Raw genomic sequence first — 13,938 nt, 5'->3', positions numbered from 1 at the left:
TGGGGTCGGGGTCCCAAAAGCATGCTGGTCTTGGAGTCACTTTTCATAACCCCCCCCACCCTCTCAGGTGTCTTCACTATGGTAGGAACTTTAGCCTCGGGGAAGGGCCATCACCCCACCCCAGCCAGTGCTTTTACTAATACAAAAGAGGAGATAAGCTACCATGACCCGTAATTACAATAACAAAGCATGCAGAACTCTGGCAGGGACAGAGATCTGGCTGCGTCCCTGTAACTCTTTCTCACAAAAAAAATATTAACCGAATTTTTGTTCATAACATGGCTCAAACCTCCTTCCCCCAGACTGGGAACAATAGAAAAACAGGAACAAAATGAAACCAAATGAGATAGTTCAAACCAGGAACTATGCTGCCAAGATGCACGGTCCTGGGCAAGCTCCCTCCCCCAGGCAGCAGCAGTGGTAGTGGCAGTGGGGGATGCTGTCACTGTCTGGATCTTCCCTTACTTGTGGTGAGTGTCTCTTCCCGACAGCGAGTGGCAATGGCAGTGGCGAGTGCTGAGTCGTTCTCTCAGTGAAGGCAGCAGCAAACCGGCAGGCAACATGCAGCTGGGTCCTGAGCAGGCTCTGGCTGCACACAGCTTGATTGGACTGGGGGCCACCCCTGCTGCTCCATTTCCCAAGGCAATCTCTGGGTCAGAAGCTGTCTTTTCAAGGCTTTGCGCTCCACGGCTGGAGAAAATGATGAACCGGGGACCTGTGGTGACGATGTGGTCTGGAAAGCCCCAGTCCCTCCCCAGCTCCAGGCCAGAGAAAGAATGGCAGACCTTATGCTTCCCCCTACTGCCTTAAAAAAAGACAATCCACTAAAGATGATGTAGAAAAGTCTAGAATACATGATTTTGTTATCCCTAATGCTAAACTCTGCCTTCTATCCCTGTAACTAGGTCACCACTGTTGTAAGATTCCAAAAGGTTAGTGCATCTATGGAAAGAATATGGGAACTGTCCCGCTTAGTCACTGAGGAACATGAGTGCTTTCAAAAAATTAGAAAATAAGTAGAAAACTGAGACTATGAAACTGTCATGGTTTAGGAATGGTACTCCTCAATTTAGTTCTCCCAATGAGACTTTGCAAACAATACTGCTGCTTAGTCATTTCTCCCACCCCCTCTTCCACCTCCCCCTCACGGTGGGTGGCCAGAGAGGAGAACTGGATGCACAAAAGGCAAAGGTCACGGGGTGAGATAAGAGCAATTTACTGTAAACGGCAATGAGATAGGAAAACTAACAGTAACAGCAACAATATCAATAAGAAAAATATAGAAAAAGAGAACGGTTCATGTCTTAGGATGCAAATGCAAGATATGGCAAGGGATGTGTATTTTATTGCCATCTGTTAGAGGTGGGGCAGTTATCTTGTGTTAATTGAGCCATCTGTTAAAACCAGGTGGTGCAGTTTTCTTTATCTCTTCCACTACCCATCCTCCCTCAGAGGAGATATCTTCTGTTAATGGGCCATTGAGTCTCACTGCATGACTGATAAAATTACATCATCCCCTTGTGAGATGCTCTGCCCAGAGGGAGGAGCCAAGCATTCCTACCTAGATGTAATCTGAAATTTGTAACACCACAGCCAGCCTTTTCCCACTGGATTCTCAGAGGAAGACCAGGCCTATCTACACCACCACTGGACCTTCAGAGGAAAACTACACCCTTATACAGGATCACTGCTTCAACAGAACCGCATCTGTCACTCCAGTTGGACTGCAGTCACCATTTAATCAGACTGCTGCCAACACCCTGACCCACAGGGTGTTAGGTTGTATTCTGGCTCTGTCAGTAGTTTGTTTTCTTTTTTGTACTATTACATTTGTGTTTTTAATTTTCCTAGTGAAGAACTGTTATTCCTATTCCCATATCTTTGCCTGAGAGCCCTTGAATTTCAAAATTATAATAATTTGGAGGGAGGGGGTTTACATTTTCCATTTCAAGGGAGGCTCCTGCCTGCCATAGCAGACACCCATCTTTTCAAACCAAGACAGATCACATGCAAAAATGCTCACCACAGATCCAGACTCAACCCAACCACAGCCACAGCCATAACTGGAAGGAATCCTTTTTCCCTGGAAGCGAGACAGTCCCTTCCTGTGTCCTAGCGTAACTTTATGATGCTGAATCCCCATTCGTCTTTTTAACACAGAAATAAGTTCTACACGTTTAAAACTAGTTCTAAGAGTGAAGAGGGGGAGACAGAAAAGCAGTGATTTATCTGAGGCATCTGTATTCAAAAACATAGGGTTAAATCTTTAGCTTTTCTACTCACAAACTGTGTTGTCTGCAGCACAGACAGCGAGAAAGAGCTCTCCTTTGCTTTTAATTAGTTTTTAGCTAGCTGAGACAGAAAAGTTCCCTGAACTGTAGCTTTTCTTTTTCTTAAAACTGGTCCGTCATGCTCTAAACTGAAAACCCAAAATAAACACTGAAAGCTCGCACCTGTGGCCCACCAGGGCCCAGAACGCGGCATTTTCCAGTGCAAGAAGAACTAATAAGAGACTGAACAAACTGAACTACACTCCACAAAAGAAACTTTTTGACTTTATCATCTCTTTAAAGCAGCAGGAGGTTTTATTGTTTAATATTAATAATTTTTATGCTTGTGAATACTTTGCTTGTTAAATAAACAGTTTTTCCACTTTTCTCCATCAAAATCTTTTTCTGAACCAGTCAGGAGAAGGACTGCTTAAATCTACTTTCTAGAGGAACCCCTTTAAAAGTTTCCTCTTAAATTTACCCTAAACCAGGACACCCTGGCAATTACATAAGGTGTTATCACATAACATGTCTTGGCCATGCCCCCTCCCACTGATCTGGGGTAGAACAAGGACAGAACCTTAGAGATTTAAAAATATATTTATTTTAAATGCAATCAAGGGGAAAGTAATATTGTCAGAATGACCAGTATAAAATTATAATTATCTTCAAGCTCAGAATTAGTTTTTAACATTGACAATAATTTTCTGAAGGCAATGGTGAAGAAGGAGAAGATCGCTATTTTGGTATCATCTAACTCTCTGATTTCCTGGTTTCAGAAACATAAAATCATTGTTAGAAAATAACTGTAATGGTATTCCTAGAAATTTCAGTTTTCTTTTTCTGGGATGATTCTTTTTAATACCTGTAGAATTTAAGGAAGAAACCTCTAAAAATTAAAAATTTATGTGATTTGATATAGATAATTGGATTAATGTTTCTATAACATCTGTGGCAAATAATGAGAAATTTGTTACATGTATTCCTATATCTTCAGAAGGACATGGAAAATGTTCTTTGACTGCAGATGTCAAGTGTATCAGACTCTGAAGTTAGATCATCTAGATTTTGTTTGCAGAACATTACAGCTTAACTAGTAATTGCATTTTAATTGCCAATTTGAACTTGGTGGTTCTCACAGAATCCTTTTATGTTTTGTTCATTTCACTGCTTTGATAGCAGTTGTTGCAAAAGAAAGAAATCTCAGATGGTACAATTTTTTAAGGGGTGGTAGCTTTATTTTTTTGTTTCAAGTAATGTTTATTTTTGGGTACAGCAAAAAGTATCAGTGAAGACTAAGAAGTACTAGGTAAAGGTTATACTGCGGAAACTGGATGAATGATGAGTCCTCAGATTTTTCATGCAAGCAGTTTGAGTGCTAACATCAAAAGTAATGTTCCAAGATTGATATTATATTAGTGGAAGGAAACTAAACCAAATATTTAGCAGTTTTAGCACCACACATCATGCATACTTGAGTCTTTTTCTGCATTAAATTCATGCTTTTGCATCTCATTAGGCTTCAGTAGAATTACTTTTGTTTTTATGGGATTGAGAAAACAAGCCAATAGATGAGATCCTGGTTTTAAATCTCTTTTCGACCAGAAATTAGAAGCCAGTAAAAGATACCAACTGACAAAGACTCAGAGAAAGAAAAAATGTAATCTACAGAAAAGTATAGTACCTCTGGGGAACAAGACACCATAGGCTAGACGTAGCATAAAGTCTTGAAATCTGTGTGAAGGGTTAGTACTTTTTTAAGAAAAGCAGCTTTGTTGTCAAAGCTGTATGTCAGTAGGATACAAGTAGTCATAAGTCTACCAAGGGAACCAGAAACATTTTTTATTGAGGAAAGGATGTTCCTATGTTTCTTTTAAAAGGCTGAATTAGATTTCTGCTGGATATGTGTCACTGGTATATATTGAACTTCTTTTCAGAGGTTTTTGCCACATAGTGCAAAGTCATATTAGTTCTGGGGCAGGACAAGCAGAACTGAGAAACAAAGCTATTTAAAATCTTCATCTATTTTTTAGTAATTACATGTCTAAATTATTAACTGAAAATAGTAAATACCTTTTATGATGCTCCTGATGTATAATACTTGAGCATCTGTCAATTATGATGAATTTCCAATGAAAGCTTAAGAGCAACTTTTGAATACTAAGTCCGTCTTTTACCTATGTTAGCATTTTGATATCAGCTGGCCATACTTTCAGAGCTCAAGAACAATAAAATAAATAATATCTGAATATATTGTGTATCGGTTTGTCGCAAGTAGTGAGCAAATACTTGGAGTATCATTCTTTTGGAAGACTATAAAGCAAATTGAATACATAACTGGGCTTCAGCAAAAAATACAAAATATTTTGGGAAAAAAATATATCTTCCTGTTTCATAAGAGTACCGGCTTGCGCTTAGTTGAACACCATTTTGTAAAAATTTTGTTATCAGACAGTAGAAACCCTTCATGATCTGTCCAGTTTTGGGATGGGTAAACATGATGTTCCAGAAGAAAATAAACTTTGTTAGAACTTGGAGACTTGAATTCTTAGAATAGAGAACATATATTCTCCATATCTCAAACATTTTTCAGACTGAACTTGGGGTTCTTGATTTCCCTATGAGTAGACAATAGTTGCAGGTATAAAATTTTGTTAAGTAATGAGTTGCAGCATTCTCCTTGACTGCCTAAAAAGAGAGGTGACAGGTTGTACATGTGAAAGCAGGACAAATTACTTTAAAATTAACAAACCCAGTCCTTATTTTATGTACTTACCTGATTTAAAATGAAAAGGGGTCTGTGTCCTTACTGAAATGAGTCTAGTCTGAAATGTAGACTAAGTTTGAGAATAGAATCCCTTTTTTTTTTCTTTGCTAAGTTTTCATCTGTTCTTTTACTTTCTTAGTGTATGCACATATAAATGAATCTCTCTAAAAGACAAGTTTTCTCCCTCCTTCCCATTCTTTCTGCTCCTATCAGTCTAACTCTGTCAAGTTGCTTAAGAAATGATAATTTTAAAGCAAGCATATTATATGTCCTAAAATTAGATCTGAAAAATGAGAACTTTCTTAAAATGTAGCCCAATTAAATATAAATTTTCAAAAGAATAGTTTATCAATTTCAGCTACATCATACTGGATTAGGATAAGCTTATTCTGAAATAATGGCCCATATACCCATTTATTAATTTACCTTCTCTCGTAGAATTCCGATTACTATTTTTCTTAGTTTGAACACACCTTAACATCATTCATTCATAACCACACATTGGCAAGATGGCCAGTCTGAAAAATTATTCTTGTTAATCACATTCACAATATATTAATGTCTTGGTTTGAAAAGACGGGTGTCTGCTATGGCAGGCAGGAGCCTCCCTTGAAATGGAAAATGTAAACCCCCTCCCTCCAAATTATTATAATTTTGAAATTCAAGGGCTCTCAGGCAAAGATATGGGATTAGGAATAACAGTTCTTTACTAGGAAAATTAAAAACACAAATGTAATAGTACAAAAAAGAAAACAAACCACTGACAGAGTCAGAATACAACCTAACACCCTGTGGGTCAGGGTGTTGGCAGCAGTCTGATTAAATGGTGGCTGCAGTCCTCCTGGAGTGACAAATGTGGTTCTGTTGAAGCAGTGATCCTGTATAAGGGTGTAGTTTTCCTCTGAAGGTCCAGTGGTGGTGTAGATAGGCCTGGTCTTCCTCTGAGAATCCAGTGGAGAAGAAAGCTGCTCCTCTGGGAATCCAGTGGGAGAAGGCTGACTGTGGTGTTCCAAATCTCAGATTACATCTAGGTAGGAATGCTTGGCTCCTCCCTCTGGGCAGAGCATCTCACAAGGGGATGATGTAATTTTATCAGTCATGCAGTGAGACTCAATGGCCCATTAACAGAAGATATCTCCTCTGAGGGAGGATGGGTAGTGGAAGAGATAAAGAAAACTGCACCACCTGGTTTTAACAGATGGCTCAATTAACACAAGATAACTGCCCCACCTCCAACAGATGGCAATAAAATACACACTCAGCTACACTTTTCAACCTAAGACATTATCCACCCCTTATTCTATTACCATCTGCATCTTAGCCAAATCAATAAACTCTATGCAGTGAAACTTTACACACAGTTTTCACTTAATAATAGGTTTCCCTGTGGTACACAATGGGCTTGTCCATCTTTCTGTATTACCCACTAAGTGAAACCAGGTACTTGAGCAAAAACAATCCTGCAGATGGGTTCATCTTTGCCTGCGGTCAGACTAATCCAGTCTTTCCTAAAATACCTTTTATGTGTACCATAGGGACTTTATGTCCATCCATTGTGTGCAAGGGTTCAGACTCAGCAGGACTAGTGCAATTGATGGACCCACGGGTGTTGACCATCCAGGTGGCTTTTGCCAAGTTAATGTCTCAATTTCTAAAGGTTCCCCTTCCAGGTTCCTTCAGGGTAGTCTTAAGCAGTCCGTTGCACCAATCAACTTTCCCAGCAGCTGGTGCATGATAAGGGATATGATATATCCATTCAATACCATGTTCTCTGGCCCAGGTGTTTATAAAGCCATTCTTGAAATGGGTCCTGTTGTCTGACTCAGTTCTCTCAGGGGTGCCATGTCTCTACAGGACTTGTTTTTCAAGGCCCAGGATGGTGTTCTGGGCAGTAGTGTGAGGTACAGCGTAGGTCTCCAACTAGCCAGTGGTGGCTTCCACCATGGTCAGCACATAGTGCTTACTGGGGCAGTGTGATGTAGTCAATCTGCCAGGCCTCTCCATACTTATATTTGGACCACTGCCCACCATACTATAGGGGTTTCACCCGCTTGGCCTGCTTGGTCTCAGCACACATCTCACAGTCATGGATAAAGTGAGAAATACTATCCATGGTTAAATCTACCCCTCGGTCTCATGCCTTATAGGTGGCATCTCTGCCCTGATGACTTGAAGCATCATGAGCCCATTGAGCTAAGAACAACTCTCTCTTGTGTTGCCGATCTAAGTCTGTCTTTGACACCTCTATCTTTGTAGCCTGATCTACCTGCTCATTGTTTTGGTGCTCCTCATTAGCTCTACTCTTGGGAACATGGGAATCTACATGACAGACTTTTACAGGTAACTTCTCTACCTGAGTGGCAATGTCTTTCTACTCATCAGCAGCTCAGACTGGTTTTCCTCTACATTGCCAGTTGGCCTTTTTACACTTTTCTATCCAGCCCCACAGAGCATTGGCTATCATCCATGAATCAGTGTAGAGGTAGAGCTTTGGCCACTTCTCTCTTTCAGCAATATCCAGGGCCAGCTGAACGACCTTAGTTCAGCAGGTTGGCTTGATCCACCTTCTTCTTCAGTAGCTTGTGCAACCTGTCGTGTGGGGCTCCATACAGCTGCTTTCTACTTCTAGTTCATCTCTATGATGCAACAAGAAACATCAGTGGAAAGAGAGTATTGTGTTTCCTCTGCTGGTAGTCTGTTTTACAGTGGAGCTTCTTCAGCCTGTGTCACTTGTTCCTGCTCTTCTTCATCAGTGAGACTAAAGTTTTCAACTTCTGGCACATTTGTAATTATTTCCAAAGTCCCAGGGCAATACAGGCGCGCTGTGTGATGAGGGTAATCTATTTGCTCCATGTGGCATCAGTGGCATGGTGGGTAGAGGAAACCTTTCCTTTAAACATCCATCTCAGCAGTGGTAGTCAGGGTGCCAGGAGGAGTTGTGCTTCCATGCCAATCACCTCTGAGGCAGCTTGAAGTCCTTCATAGGGGGCCAAGATTTCCTTCTCTGTTATAGTGTAGTTGGCTTCAGATCCTCTGTAGCTTCAACTCCAAAATCCCAGTGGTCAGCCTCGAGTCTCTCTAGGCACCTTCTGCCACAGGCTCCAGGACAAGCCATTTTTCCTGGAGGCAGAGTAAAGCACATTCTTCACCTCTCATCCCGTCCTGACTAGGACAAGGGCTACTGGCTGAATGATCTCCTGCTCGATCTGGGCGAAGGCTTGTTGCTGTTCAGAGACCCAGTGGAAATTGTTCTTCTTGCAGGTAACCAGGTAGAGAGGGCTCACAATTTGACTGTACTCAGGAATGTGCATTCTCCAAAAACATGGCGCCTAGGAAAGCTTGTGTTTCCTTCTTGCTGGTCAGTGGAGACATCACAGTGATCTTATTGATGACATCAGTGGGAATCTGACGCTGTCCATCTTGCCACTTTACTCCTAGGAATTGGATCTCTCAGGCAGGTCTTTTGAAGTTGCTCTTGATGGCAAAGTCAGCTTTCAGCAGAATATGGATGATGCTCTCTCTCAAATGCTTCCATTGCCGTGTTCCCACACACAATGATGTCATCAATGTACTGGAGATGTTCTGGAGCTTCACTCTTTTCTAGTGCAGCTCAGATCAGTCCATGGCAGATGGTGGGGCTGTGTTTCCACCCCTGGGGCAGTCGGTTCCAGGTGTACTGCACTCCCCTCCAGGTAAGGCAAACTAAAGCCTGCACTCTGCTGCCAGAGGAATGGAGAAAAATGCATTGGCAATGTCAATAGTGGCATACCACCTCGCTGCCTAGTCTCCAGCTCGTACTGGAGTTCCGGCATGTCCGGCACAGCAGCGCTCAGTGATGGAGTCACTTCATTCAAGCTACGATAGTCCACCATCAGTCTCCATTTTCTGTCAGACTTGCGCACAGGCCAAATGGGGCTGTTGAAAGGGTGAATGGGTTTTGCTGAGCACCTCTTGGTTCTCCAGCTCACAGATCATCTTATGGATGGAGATTACAGCATCTTGATTCATCCGATACTGCCTGTGGTGCATCATCGAGGTGGCAATTGGTACTCATTGCTTTTCCACCCTCAGGAGTCCTACTGCAGATGGGTTTTCTGATAGTCCAGGCAAGATGTTCAATTGCCTAATGTCCTCTGCCTCTACAGCAGCTATTTCAAAAGCCCACCTGAGTCCCTTTGGGTCTTTGTAATAGTTGTTCTCAAGAAAGTCTTTGCCTAGAATACACGGCCCCTCTGGGCTGGTCACAATAGGATGTTTCTGCCACTCCTTCCCAGTCAGGCTCTCCTTGGCTTCCAACAGGGTCAATTGCTGTGACCCCCCCCATTACCCCAGCAATGGAAACAGGTTCTGCCCCCACATGTCCCAATGGCATTAGGGTACATTGAGCACTAGTATCAACTAACGTTTCAAATTTTTGTGGCTCTGATGTGCCAGGCCATTGGATCCACACTGTCCAGAAGATCCAGTTTTCCTGTGACTCTTCCTGGCTAGAGGCAGGGCCCCTCTAGCCCTGGTTATCATTCCTTTCCTGGGCATACATGCTAGAGGTACCTTCAAGGGGATCTGACAGATCATACCCAGCAGCTCAGTCATGAGAGGCTGAGGCTGCTTTCACTTTAGTGGAACTCCCTCAGTTAGTGTTTCCCTCCTTGTGTTGACACATCTATTGGAATATGAATCCAAATATTACCAGGTAGATTGTGCCTGGGCCAGTCTGACCCTTGCTGCTGGGCCAAAGGCGGCAGCTGTGGTGTATCACCCCAGAGACACCTTTAGCTTGCTGGTGGTTGCACCTAGGCAGCCGAACAAGTCCAGGCTTGTTAGGAACTCCGTTTACCTCAGGAAGAAGGCTTCGGGCGAATGGTGAGGAGGAAAAGGAGATGGATTCTGCTGGAGGGTTATATATCCAGAGCTTTATTCCATGGTCACACAGGTCTGAATCTTGGCAACAGCTCCAACAGAAGCCGACCGCATGGTCTGATTACCTGATTAGGCTCCCAGGGGAGGGGGAGGGAAGGGGCAGGTCAGCTACCAACAAGGTGAGAGGGGCAGGGTCTCAGGGGGGGATGACACCTAGACAGGCCAATGACCTCTGGGTATAGGGGCATCTTTTGAACTTGACCAACCACATGACGCCTTGCTGGAATGTTAAAACTGATTGACAGCCCAGCAGGGGGCGAGGGGCGAGGGGGAAGAGGGGTATTGGCACACCTGGGGAAGGGACCCGGAAGTTTAAAACACACCACAACACACACCCATTCTGCCAGGACAGAAGTAGGTTTCTGTTGTATTGCACTAAATAGTTTATTTATTTGTTGTTTTGCACTGAGTTTGGTATTTTGCACTGAATAGTATGTTTGTATCCTCATGGGTTTCCCCCCTCATATCCCATGGTCTTCCCCTCTCCCCTAAGCCCCAGTAGTGGTGGTCTCTCTCCATGTTACTCCTCCCCTCACCCCTCCCCTCACTTGTATCACATTGGCTGTGGCCCCTCTCCTCTGCCCCCCTTTCCCTGGATTTAAAATCTCCTGCCATCAGACATTCCAGCCTCTTTCCCCCCAGGGACACCGCCTTGATTCCCAGGCGGCCTCTTTCCAGAATAAAGTGGAACTCTAGTCCCGAGAGGAAAGAGTGCCTCGAGTATTTTTACTTTGTCCTTGTAAGACTGCAAGGGGCCAAGGTCCAGAGCTAGCCGGATTGGACCCCCGAAAAGGCCCCAGAGATGACTCTTACGGGTTTCACATCCCATGTCTTCCCCATGGTCACCCAGGAAGAACCACAGGTCAGCTCGGAGGGTGTACCATATCTCTCTCTCGGGGGGGACATTGGGCTCTGATTTTGCTGCCTGTGACTTTCACTGGTGCCATATAGGAACTGTTCCTCCTCACCTCCTCCCTCATCTCCTCTTGGAGGCTTCTAATTACAGCAGAGACATGGGCCTGCATCAGGCCATTGATCATACTCTCATAATTTCTAAGCTTGTTGGTGACAGAACCCACTGTCTCGGTTGTTATCGGCATTAATCGTTGCAATGAAGGTGGTGTATAGAGATGGCCCTAGATTTGCCAGTCTACAACAGTTGCCCTGTGCACCTGGCTTTGTCAGGGTCATTATCATGCTGTCCATCCCTCCCAAAGAGTACCTCCAATACTGCTGCTTCTCTCAGCTGTTGGATCCCTTCCTCAAGGGTCTTCTAGTGCATTCTATGATGGTGCCCTTGCATTCTCTCCCTGGGGACAAACCTCTCTCTGATGCTCATTAAAAGCCGCTCCCAGAGGGAAAGGGGACCCTGGCTCCCTTATGAATACCCGATTCACACCTGAGTCCTGGGTCAAGGGTCCCACAATTCCTTGCCTCACCACCATCTTGTTGCACACCTGTACCCATAAGGTCTCAGACCCAAAATAACCAGGTTATATAAGCCTGATGTCCCTGTCGTATGTCTTTGTGCAGATTACGGAGACTTTCATATGTCAGGGACTTTGTGATGATCTCAACTGTTGGCTCCCCTGCAGGTTGTGAAGACGCTCCATTCTTATCCTTATCTGGCTGTTTAGTTTTCATCTTAGACTTCCTCATTTCCACAGGGGCGACTGTTGCTGGCTGTGACTGCTCTTGCAGTTCAGCTGGAACATGGACAGTTGTAACATCTGTGGGTTCCACTGCTGCACCCTTAAACTCTCCCTCTTTGAGGCAGGAGGAGGGTTTCTCACCAGCTGGAGAAATGTACTCTTTCAGCATCTGGCTCATCTCACGTACCTCCTTTACCAGAACTCCCACCCAATCTGGGTGGTTTATTTCTGAGGTGGGCTATGGGGCATGGTCAGGCTCTGGGGCAGCATCCCTAGTCCCCAGGGCAGTGTCAGGTTCTGTGGCAGCATCCCTACTTTCTGGGATAGGTGTCAGGGTGGTTATGCAAGTCAATCTTCCCTTATCTCTGAATGCTAAATAGAACAGGCTTAACAGGCGTATCAGCAACATCAACCACTGTATGATGTCATTAGCATTTAGAGAAGATTTGAACCCATCAAAAACTGGTGGGGCAGACCCAAAGAGATGGTTAAAGGGTTGAGAGAAAATTTCCCCCGGTGTCATTTCCTCACAGTAGGTACCATTATTAAAGTAACCCCAAAAACATACAGTTAGTGTGTGATAGCTCTGACTCCATGTGCCTGCCTTCCAGAGGAAGTTAAATATCCATGAATTCCTCCCCATATTAACCCATAAAGAAAACTGAATAACAGCCACAGTAGCCTTAGTTATAGGAACCATGTTTAGATAAGGGCATTCAAATGGGAGAAATATAGCCATGACCACATGCCACCCGAACCAGGGTAAGCTAGACCACATGGTGACACTTAACAAGTTTTCTGTATCCAGCACACAAAAAACTAGGTTACTCAAGAACTGCTATTTCTTTTTCACCCTTTTTCTCTCGAGACCCTCGAGCCTCACATTGGGCGCCAAAATCTGTTTTGGTTTGCTAAGGCAGGAAAGACACGTCCTTAAAATGGAAAATGTAAACCCCCTCCCTCCAAATTATTATAATTTTGAAATTAAGGGCCTTTCAGGGAAAGATATGGGAGTAGGAATAACAGTTCTTCATTAGGAAAAAATAAAAATGCAGTAATAAAAAACAACAGTGAAAGAATCAGAATACAACCTGACATCCTGTGGGTCAGGGTGTTGGCAGCAGTCAGATTAAATGGTGGCTGCAGTCCTCCTGGAGTGACAAATGTGGTTCTGTTGAAGCACTGATCTTGTAGAAGGGTGTAGTTTTCCTCTGAAGGTCCAGTGGTGGTGTAGATAGGCCTGGTCTTCCTCTGGGAATCCAGTGGAGAAGAAAGCTGCTCCTCTGGGAATCCAGTGGGAGAAGGCTGACTGTGGTGTTCCAAATCTCAGATTATATCTAGGTAGGAATGCTTGGCTCCTCCCTCTGGGCAGAGCATCTCACAAGAGGATGATGTAATTTTATCAGTCATGCAGTGAGACTCAATGGCCCATTAACAGAAGATATCTCCTCTGAGGGAGGATGGGTAGTGGAAGAGATAAAGAAAACTGCCTAATTAACAGAAGATAACTGCCCCACCTCTAACAGATGGCAATAGAATACACACTCAGCTACACCTTTCAATCTGAGAAAATGAACTATTTGTAAACACAGAAAATGAAATAAATTAAATTGTTTTCTTTGTTTCAAATTAGGCTCATGCACAGTTAGTTCGAGAAGTCGATGTAGAGAAGGTGTCAACTTTTGAGAACCCCTATGTAGATGCACTGAGAAGTTTATGGAATGACCCTGGAATCCAGGAATGTTATGATAGACGACGAGAATATCAGTTATCAGATTCAACAAAATAGTAAGTATATAGTGGCTACAAATAACTGTATCTTATTTTCTGTTCTTTCTATCAAATTAATTCATACTTTTTATCTTTGTATACTATATTTTTATGTACTTACACGTACAGTTTCTTTATGTATGTGTGCAAGGATCTGCGTGTGCATGCATATTCAGCACAAACCTGCACTTAATTATGTGAATGTAAAGACTACTGTAAGGAAGGTAGTGAATCTAGTTTAGTATTATGTGTGTGTTTCTCAAGACATAAGTGTATGATAATTTGAAATCTTACATTATTACTAGGAAAGTGCAATCAAAGGTAGACCTCTAAGCAAATCACAAAAATTGCAACGCCCTTGAACATCTGTTTTCCTTGTTTAAAATAGCAATGCAATTTAACATTGGACCCTGAGCATTGTCTAAATGTCATCTCCAAGAAATTCAGATGCTCTGAGTAATATACTACAGAGGTCTGGTAAAATTTTTCATCTGGTAAAAAAAAAAGGATGGTTAAGTCAATGGAACATGGCCATACACATAACAAAAATCTGGAGATT

At 43.2% G+C, this 13,938-nt stretch overlaps 1 protein-coding gene across 5 annotated transcripts in view; it reads left to right on the top strand.

Annotated features, from left to right (window-relative positions):
* LOC141726965 (guanine nucleotide-binding protein G(q) subunit alpha) overlaps positions 1-13,938 on the top strand; it is a 274,925-nt gene that overhangs the window by 118,057 nt on the left and 142,930 nt on the right. For all 5 annotated transcript variants that reach the window (XM_074532113.1, XM_074532108.1, XM_074532109.1 and 2 more), the window contains exon 3: positions 13,243-13,397. In XM_074532113.1, the coding sequence (XP_074388214.1) occupies positions 13,243-13,397 (155 nt within the window). The remainder of the gene's footprint in view (positions 1-13,242; positions 13,398-13,938) is intronic.

Source organism: Zonotrichia albicollis, chromosome W (assembly GCF_047830755.1).
Source record: "Zonotrichia albicollis isolate bZonAlb1 chromosome W, bZonAlb1.hap1, whole genome shotgun sequence".
Lineage (NCBI taxonomy): Eukaryota > Metazoa > Chordata > Aves > Passeriformes > Passerellidae > Zonotrichia > Zonotrichia albicollis.
The sequence above is the reverse complement of the archived record's forward strand: the minus strand, read 5'-3'. Positions and strand labels throughout refer to the sequence as shown.